General features: G+C 37.9%; 1 protein-coding gene across 10 annotated transcripts in view; it reads left to right on the forward strand.

Moving 5' to 3' along the window:
• Nucleotides 1-3,734, forward strand: part of KIDINS220 (kinase D interacting substrate 220) — a 92,403-nt gene extending 88,669 nt beyond the window's left edge. For 6 of the 10 annotated variants that reach the window (XM_033124451.1, XM_033124454.1, XM_033124456.1 and 3 more), the window contains one exon: nucleotides 1,169-2,431. In XM_033124451.1, the coding sequence (XP_032980342.1) occupies nucleotides 1,169-2,431 (1,263 nt within the window). Of the gene's footprint in view, nucleotides 1-1,168 lie in introns of all 10 variants that reach the window. The other 4 variants (XM_033124449.1, XM_033124453.1, XM_033124450.1 and 1 more) reach the window with 1 other exon arrangement.
• The last annotated feature ends 6,053 nt before the right edge of the window (nucleotides 3,735-9,787 follow it).

Genomic DNA, 9,787 nt, shown 5'->3' on the forward strand with positions numbered 1-9,787 from the left:
CCTCATGGATCCCCCAAAAGGTGTACACACTGCATTTGAGAGCAGAGGTGGCACTCACTGCTGACAGTCTGAATCTGGCCCCAGGGGACCTTCTGGGGTTGGGTCATGTTCCCCCTGTAGGAGGAATACTCTGCCTTATTTCTGTCTCTTTGTTTCAGCTTTGCTCTCATCCCTCAGCTTCCTTGATTCTTTTTCTTCCATTTCCCTTCTCTTCTAATTAATCTGTACTTTTTACTCATTTGATAACTTTCTTAAGATCTAAAGCAATTCTAATCCTAAAACTTTACATTGGAAATCAATCTTTTGAAAATATTTGCATCTGTGCATTTGGATCCTCTGTTTATCTTTTCTTTTGAACTCTAATTCCTTTTAAATTGTTTCCTGTTTGTTTGTTTGGAATTTTGAGTACATTTTCTTACTCAGAATTGAAATTTGACCTTCAATTGAAACTTCATGTCTTACAAGTTGAGAAAGTTTCTTTTGAACATATATTGAAGATACCAGTATTTAGTTTTTGAGATACATATTAACTCTAATCTTTCTTTTCTCGGGGAAATTTATACATTGTATTGATGAAGGTGGCTTTTGCCTTAAAATTAAAAGTTTGAAGTTATAAAAACAAGTGCTAAGATTATTTGTTAATACAACCTTTAATTATACTTTTAATATTAAATTAATTTTATTAAAATGTATAAGGCTTTCTGATAAAAGTAAAATTATCCATAAGTTCACAGCTTTTGTTAAACTGTTACGTTGAACTCTTTTAAAAGAATTTGGTACGTTGAGGACTTTAAAAATTCTTAGTGTACATACAGAGGGCGCCAAAAAAATATATACACATTTTAAGAAAGGAAAACTGTATTGAAATTGTAATACTCAGAAAAAAAAAATTTGTAATACTCAGTATATACTGATAACAAAAGATGAACTCAAGTCACATTTGACTTCTGCAATGACAAGAGGTGCTCAGAGTGGTTACCGTCAGTGTCCAGATACTTCTGATTATGGCGAACTGCTGCTTGAGCAATGTTGACCAAAGTGTCCACTTGTATACATTTTTTTTGGCACCCCCGGTATATATTTCCTAAACTGATGCTTATTAAGCCCTTTTCTTCTTATTTGAATTCTTAATTTTTTTTTTTTTTTTTTTTTTTTTTTGTCTTCACAGTCGCAAACTCGCAGAACTCCAAGTCTTTCGAGTCTCAATTCCCAGGATTCCAGTATTGAAATTTCAAAGCTTACTGATAAGGTGCAGGCTGAGTATAGAGATGCCTATAGAGAATATATTGCTCAGATGTCGCAGTTAGAAGGGGGTCCAGGCTCTGCAACAATTAGTGGCCGATCTTCTCCACACAGCACATATTATATGGGTCAGAGTTCATCAGGGGGCTCCATTCATTCTAATCTAGAAGCAGAAAAAGGGAAGGATAGTGAACCAAAGCAAGATGATGGAAGGAAGTCATTTTTAATGAAGAGGGCAGATGTTATCGATTACTCCTCATCAGGGGTGTCCACTAACGATGCCTCCCCCCTGGACCCTATCACCGAAGAAGATGAAAAGTCCGATCAGTCAGGCAGTAAGCTTCTCCCAGGCAGGAAATCCTCCGAAAGGTCAAGTCTCTTCCAGACCGACTTGAAGCTGAAGGGAGGTGGACTGCGCTACCAGAAACTGCCAAGCGATGAGGAGGAATCTGGGACCGAAGAATCAGATAATACTCCGCTGCTCAAAGATGACAAAGACAAGAAGGCTGAAGGGAAAGCAGAGAGAGTGTCCAAGTCTCCGGAACACAGTGCCGAGCCGATCAGAACCTTCATTAAAGCCAAGGAGTATTTATCAGACGCCCTCCTTGACAAAAAGGACTCCTCCGATTCAGGAGTGCGATCCAGCGAAAGCTCTCCCAACCACTCTCTTCACAACGAAGGCGCTGACGATTCCCAGCTTGAAAAAGCAAATCTCATCGAGCTTGAAGATGACGGCCACAGTGGGAAACGGGGAATGCCACAGAGCTTGAGCGGCCTGCAGGATCCAATTATAGCTCGGATGTCCATTTGTTCAGAAGACAAGAAAAGCCCTTCCGAGTGCAGCCTGATAGCCAGCAGCCCTGAAGAGAACTGGCCAGCGTGTCAGAAAGCCTACAATCTGAACCGAACACCCAGTACCGTGACGCTGAACAACAACAGTGCTCCGGCTAATAGAGCCAACCAGAATTTTGATGAAGTGGAGGGAATTAGGGAGACTTCCCAAGTCATCCTGAGGCCTGCTTCCAGTTCCAACTCAACTGCTGTTCAAAATGAAAATCTGAAAGGCATAACCCACAAGCGAAGCCAGCGTTCAAGTTACACGAGGCTCTCGAAGGATCCTTCAGAGCTGCACTCAGTCGCCCCTTCTGATAGCACAGGCTTTGGAGAAGAAAGAGAGAGTATTCTTTAAGAAAAACACACAAGAGTAGGATGGTATTACTGTGCCCTGTGACAAAATCGACCTGAGTTTTGTGGTGAATCCATCCAAGACAAATTGCTTATCGAAGGGTTTTAAATTTTTAAGTAGAAAATGTATGATAAAGAGGACTTTAAAACTGATAAGAAAGTGAGTCAAAAGTGCCCCGAGTGTCACTCCAGTAACTGGGCCATTACGAGCTTCTAGGAGAGTGACCTGCGGGGAGGGGACAGTACCTTCCCTGTGACCTGGACGCTCGTCTCTCCAAGCCAGACCTGGTTTCAAGCACCATCCATCTACCTGAGAATGCACACTGGCCGACTCTAACTCTTTTAAATTGTGTGTCCAACTTTTCTTAGCCTAGTCGTGAGGGGGAAAAACATGGAATTCTTTTTCTGGAGAATCGAGGAAGACATGGGTAATAATAGGCACTAATAAATAGTTATGGAATGAGAGAATGAGGCAATTCCATCAGAAAGGTCAGTGACAATTAACAAATGACAAGGAAATTTAATTAGGTACAACTAAATCATTGCCTTCTGTATCAGGGCGGAGTTTATCTACTTCACCTATTTCTAAATCAGCATGTTAATTCTGGGGGAGGATCATAAGAAGGGGAATACTTTCAAAATAAAAGTTTAAAAACACGTAACAAAGTAAGGGTAAAAAGAAGATAAAACTGGTGTGACTTTCCATTTAGTGTTAGCAGAGTTAAGAGAATGATCACATTTAAGTATTCAGTGGACTAGAAATGTCATCATGCATTGAAATTTTGCTGTTTTAACATAGCTTATTTATGTAGAATTAATTGTGGCAGTATGGCGTCAGTCACAGGTAAGATTATAGATGGTGAGATTGTAGATGTATAATTACCTAAATTTAGTGTTACATTTGAGGTGGTTTTCACTGAATGGATTTTTATTAATATGTTGAATAAATTATTTACTTGACCAGTCATTGCACTAAATAGTTACTCTTTTGGATTTCGTTGCCTTGATGTTTGAGTGTAATCTAACATTTTCATGAAGTGTTATTTTGCATGTTAACAAATGTTTTAGTCAACTAAAAGAAAGACAGGATGTCATTAACATTATATATTGAAATGTTAACATTTTGTATTTATAGTATTTATTAGTTTGTAATGTTATATAATTGGTAACTATTTCAGAGGCAATTATTTTTTTCCTTTTTAGCTGAGTAGATGCAGCTTGATATCACTGTAGTATATTTCTACTGCTGTGAAGTTATTACTAGAGTATTAAGTGTACAAATAGATTTAGAAAAAAATAAAAAATTTGCATGCTATTCTGACTCATGAATTTTTATTCACTACAGTGATAGTGATTCGCATTTTGATTACAAGTAAAGAAGTAATTTGTGTATTTGTTTTTTTCATATGTCCAAAGTTTGCTAAAGACGTTCAGGTTCATGTAACAGTCATGCTACGGCACAAGTGTCCTGAGCTGCCCCCACTTGTCACTCTGAGAGACTTGGCCCTCAGGTCCAGGGCCTGAGTGGTGCTTTGCCGAGGCATGAGCACCCAGCAGTGTAACTCCGTGCCGTGCACACATGTCTGTAGCAACAAGAAGTAGGTTATCCAGATCCTGGGAGGATATCAGTCATTATATGGACATTTTGGAAAAGTTTGCTTTTCATACTGTTACAGAAATTGACAAACCAGATGGGTTATTGAGTCACACCACCATCCCTTTGTGTGTGTGTGTGTGTGTGTGTGTGTGTCTATTTATAATACATAGCTCAGTCTGGTTCTCATATGCAAAACTCTTTAAGCTGGGTGGAAAATGGTAGAAATGGAAATCGGTGCTCTAATCTTGCTGGCCCTTTAGATTTGGCATCATGTAGTTTTCCATATTTTACACGCCATTTTACCTTTAAGCCACAGATAGTTCTGTTCAGGTAGCATAATATTAGCCAGATCCATTTACCTTGCATATGCGGAGTACCTTTCTGCAGGCGAGACTAGAAACGGAAAGAAGACATTGCTATTTCAGGTGGTACGGCTCTCACAGGGCTGAGTGTTTGAAGGTCTGCTCTCACATTCTGGGAAAGTGAAGCATTTGACACTAAAGTAATATTTTCATTGTTGACAGGAAAATTTGTTTTTGTGTTATATTTTACTTACATGAATTGTATGTAGCAGAATAATTTTAATTGCCTAGCCAAATCATTTTAGAAACTTCTTTGCTAAAATTCTCATCTTAAATTGAGAACTCTTTCGATCATTTGCGTGTTCCAGTGCTACTGTAAAAGATATTTGTAATCATGATTTTTTTTCTCACCAATACTAACCATTAGAAAATATTTTTGAATGAAATGAAATCCTTTATTCTTCTGGCTAAACCACTAAATTTAAACAGCTTTAAGGCTGCATAATTTTTGGTAATACCAGGAACTCTCAGCCTATGTAGAAGTATCCCAGAGTTTTAAAATCCTGAATTCCTGGCTATAACGCAGAGTAAATCAACATAACGACCAGGAAAAGAGACCACTAGAGAGCACTGTTCCCATTTACTTTGTGGCTAAGGGACATTGAGGGAATACGCAGGTAACAGGGCAAGTGCAATACAAACTGCTTTGGCAAACACTTGAGACTGAATATCTAGGCTCCTTTATTCCCCCACGTGCTCTTCTAGACTTAGGCTGACAATTGGCAAAGGGAAGAAACAGACGGGGAGAGTCTTTTGCTTGGGGTGGGGGTGGGCCGGCCTGGGTGCGCTATCCAAAATGATTGCATTTTTAATTTCCAGGTTGTGGTGCCCCCTACCCTTCCCTGCCTCAGAATATTAAGCACAGACCATAATTATGCCAATGAACTGAAAAAGAGAAATTTGTATATAACAGGGAGCCCACACTAGGTGGTCTTTTAACGCTTGTCACTTCGGAAAGGTTGAGAATCCTTGGTTGAGACCGATTAACTAGAATTTAAAATCTTATAAATGTTGCCCTTGAGATAGATAGATCTTCAGAGGATCCAGTGTAAACTAAGGTATGTGAAAAATTACTTTTCACATTCAAGTCATTTTAAGCCAGCTGTTGAAAAACAGTTCTGACCAATTACGGAATTAATAGTCTCATCACTTTAAGAAATAGAGTTAAGTAAGAAACACTTAAATGATTGCTAGAGACCCATCACTGTTGCTTCTATGGTCAAAGCTTTTTAAGTAAAATTACTAGTAAAGCACAGCCTTGGATAATTCAAGTCTGCCGTCCCTGGCTTGTGTGTGGCTTTGAAAGGTTTTGTAACGAGGGCTTCCTGGCAGTCCACACACAAAACTTTTTGAGTGGGGCCTGGGTGGCTATATGAAGAACTGCATCATCTGTGTGATGCATTCCCAGTTACAGCAGCGAGGCATTAGGAAAGGAAAGAATTTATTAGAATGAAAGGGTCAGTCAAGAAGGAAGAGCAATTATTTCCAGACTATTAGTAGAATGACTCTTTGAAAGTCAATAAAAATGTCAGTGATTGGACCTAACTGTAGGGAAGACCAACCAAAACTGGCAAAAAGATGAATTACATAATATTGTAAAATAAAGGCAGTACGATTGTTTTAAAGCTCACAAAAGATTCTGAACCTGCCTGGGGAATATAATCAGCAGTTACTTGTTTATAAATGCTATGCTTAAGTCCCTAATTTTCTGAGTTTATGCTTTTTGCAATGTTATTTACACGGGTGCCACATCATAGGAGCCCTTTCTTAGTTTTAACAAAACATGAAATAATATGTCAAACTGGTTTATTAGAACTTGAATAAATGAGATTTTACTTTCAAACAGAATATAGAACTCCATGTTCCATATTAGTGAAATTAAGAAGGTGTTTGAAATAACTGATATCATCTTGATTACTCACTATCATTTTCTAATGTTAACGTATATTTTATACTTATTTACCTCATTTTCTTTCAAGGCAAGGAGGGCTCTAGATCTTAGTACCCTGCCCGTAGACCACTCCTCCTGACTACTCGGTTAGCTTCTCAGAGCTGGCTTCCCCACCACACATACTGGCGTGAAGAAGATACTGCCTACCATTCAGTAATCTGGCTGGAGAAGGGATATTTGTTCTCCTTTACCAGTTTTCTTTGTTCTTGGTAGTTGTGAAACTTGAATTTGTTTTAATGAAGTGTTCCTTTTACGAAACTAGGTAAAAGCCCAAATGTAGAGCAAAAAGCATGTAAATAAATTCACCTAACCTGTCATTTCATATCTTACAGCACCTTCTTGGTCAAATGTTTAATAAAAGTTAGATTGTTATTTTCAAAATTATCATAGTTCCTGACACTTGCACTTTTTAAGCTGTGTTTCTGCATATTGTTCTATTTAATGCAAATTAAAACTCTAGTTGTATTTATGAAGAAATTATTTTCTTTTTCAGTTCTTCTGTTTTTCTTCCGCTATTTTTTACCAGAGTTCTTTTCACTCTTTTTTATGCCTTAAGTTGTTTCTTTTTGTTTTATTTTTTTATTTTTATTTATTTATTTTTTACACTGTCATGCATTCATCCTATTTTTACCATAAGACATTCCTTAGAGCAGTAACATGGGAAAACCTTGGATTTCAGATAGTGGCCATTCAGTCAATACTCGTTAAGTGAGTGAATACAGTTTACCTAACCTTGGAGAGTCTGCCCGCAAATCCTACACTGTGTCTTAAAAATACTGAATTTGAATGCCCTAACCCTGTGTTGGTGCTCTTTCCTTACAGGCCCCACTCTTCCCTATATCTTCTCACCCACCTTGTTACCTGTCTGGCCCCTGTAAGCTTTTCTGTTGTGACTCTAGAAATCTTTTAAGATATAATACCATGCTTTGTTAAAAACTCCCCGGGAAGGATAGCCATAGTCCATCTTGATAAGCACTACCATTTTAAAGTGCTAGGCTGTATGTTTTACACGGATATATCTTAAAATCCTCTCACGTGCTTTAAGTCTTTTGTTTGCTTTTGTGGAGATGCCCATCTTATTTTTGTAGAATTATAGAATCAAATTAGAATGGTTCAACTCTACATTTTATTTTAAGATATTGAAAATATTTTCGGGTGTAACTTCACTATGGTGAGCCTATTTTCTCTGAGCCCAAATCGGGATACATCATTATAATGAGTATATTTAATATCTGGACCATTTCAGAAAATCTGATATGTGGGTTTACCTTATCTGTAGTTCAGTTTTCCAAACGTTCCTTTGGTAGGATTACTTTTTATTTTCATTGATCACCCCTCAGTGTTCTCTATCATTCCCTATCTTAGGTTGACCACTCTGATAGGTGTGACCTAAGATAAGTGTGTTATACTCAGATTCTGTATTGAATATTTTATACATGAGTGGACCAGTATGTGTTTGAAAATTTTTTTATTAAGATAGGCTAACCACTGTAACAATACCCCCAAATGTCATTGACTTAATACATTTCACATTTATTTCTTGTTCCTGTAACAGTCCAGTGTTACCTAAGTCGACAGAAAGACTCAGGGACCCAGCTGCTTCATCCTGTGGCTTCACCAGGCTCCAAAGATTCAGAGTCCTCTGCCCCATCTTCTGTATTCCGCGGATACATAGGGAAGGAGAGAGGACGAAGGACTACACGTGGGAAGTGTGTATTGCCCAGGCCTGGAAGTAGTATATGCCCACTTCTATTGCCTTCCTAAGTCACATGGTCGTGCTGAGCTGCAAGGAAGGCTGGGAAATTAGCTTAGCTGTATGCCCCGGAGGAAGAGCAAATGTTTGGTGAGTACATAGGAGTCTTTTCCACTTAGTACTAAACATGAATTATCCATGGAGGATTAAACATGGTGACTCACCTTGTTTTCAACTTTAATGGCAGTTGTTTTTGTTTACATCTCTTTTAAGTTTTACTTTGTATGTAGCTTTCATTCTGGTAAGGAAGTCTATTAAAATCATAACATCTAACCTAGAAGAAGGATTTTAGGGGAAGGTAGTTTTCAATTAGCTAATTCTTTCCATACATATGAGAAATAAACAGATCTCCAGGGTGCAGATTGCAAGGAGAATTAGCAAGGTTAAGAAAGGGGCAAAGAAAAGCATTTGATGGCTCCTCTAGAATCCCCTTTTATCCAGATATTCTCAGACCATCCATAATCTGCCTGATTTTTAAGATTTGATTATAAATATTTATAATACACCACTTACTGTTGCTCTCAGTTCTTTAAACTTTCTTCCTCCTGGAGCAATGGCAAGAGCCACTCTTGGATGCTTCTCCTTGTAGTTGACAGAAGTGGCAGGACGTGGTCCTGGGAGGAGGCTCCTGCCCCCAGCGTGGAGTTGATAGTTAACGAGAAGCTAAACCTCCATTAGTGACCAATGCCTGTCTGGGAAATACAGCTCCCACCCTCAGAGTCCGTGGGAAAAAGAGACTATGTCTGCATTTCGTTTTCCAACAAACTCTTCTGCAATCTAACTCATGACCACTTTCCAGTTTCTTCCTATCAGTATTTCATCAATTCTAAGATGCACATATTTTCACATTTTGACTCTTTTGAAATGTCTTAACAATTGATAGCATCATGGCAGCATTTTTCCCTTAATGTTTCCTAAAAGAGCGGCGCATCCTACTGTTGATGGAGTCTTGCTTGGGTTGATGGGACACATTATTTTAATTTCTGGCACGGTCACGTTGAGTTGTAGTTTTACCAACAGTAATGGGCTAGTGATGATTTATATCCCACTAACCCACCAAATTCAACCTTTTATGTTGAATATTTGTTTTGCCAGTTATTCCTCATCCTGTGTTAATTTTGGATATTTAAAGCATTGTTATGCATTTATTATAACAGAAATAGCTTACATTTATATATCACATATTACGTGCCTGACAATGTGCTAACTAATTTAATATGTATTAAATTAATACATGTATTAACTAATTTAATCTTCGCAAGAACTGCATGAAGTAGTCCCTCTTATCCTTAATTTACAAATGAGAAACAAGACAGAGATTTAAGTGGTTTCCAAGGCCACACAGCTACTAAGTGGCAGAGCCAGGAGTCAAGTGCAGGCAGTGTGGTTCTGGAATGCCGACTTTTCACATTATGTTTATCTTATTGGTCTTTAAGGATGAGTCAATGCTTACATTTTCTCACGAGACATTTTAACTTTAGCATTATTTTCTATATCATCATGATTGCCTATTTGTTTTAAAATAGTATCGGGGTCCTTGAAAGGGCTATCTGTTTAAGAAAAGTAAAAGTTTTTAAAAATCTGTAGCCATGTGAATTATAGAGAAAAACTCTTTTTTAAAAAAAATCAAACGTCGTTTCTACTAAACAGAATTTGGTTAAAAATCTATTGACTTAAAAAAAATCGATCGACTTTCT

The sequence above is a fragment of the Rhinolophus ferrumequinum genome, chromosome 13 (assembly GCF_004115265.2).
Source record: "Rhinolophus ferrumequinum isolate MPI-CBG mRhiFer1 chromosome 13, mRhiFer1_v1.p, whole genome shotgun sequence".
Taxonomy (NCBI): domain Eukaryota; kingdom Metazoa; phylum Chordata; class Mammalia; order Chiroptera; family Rhinolophidae; genus Rhinolophus; species Rhinolophus ferrumequinum.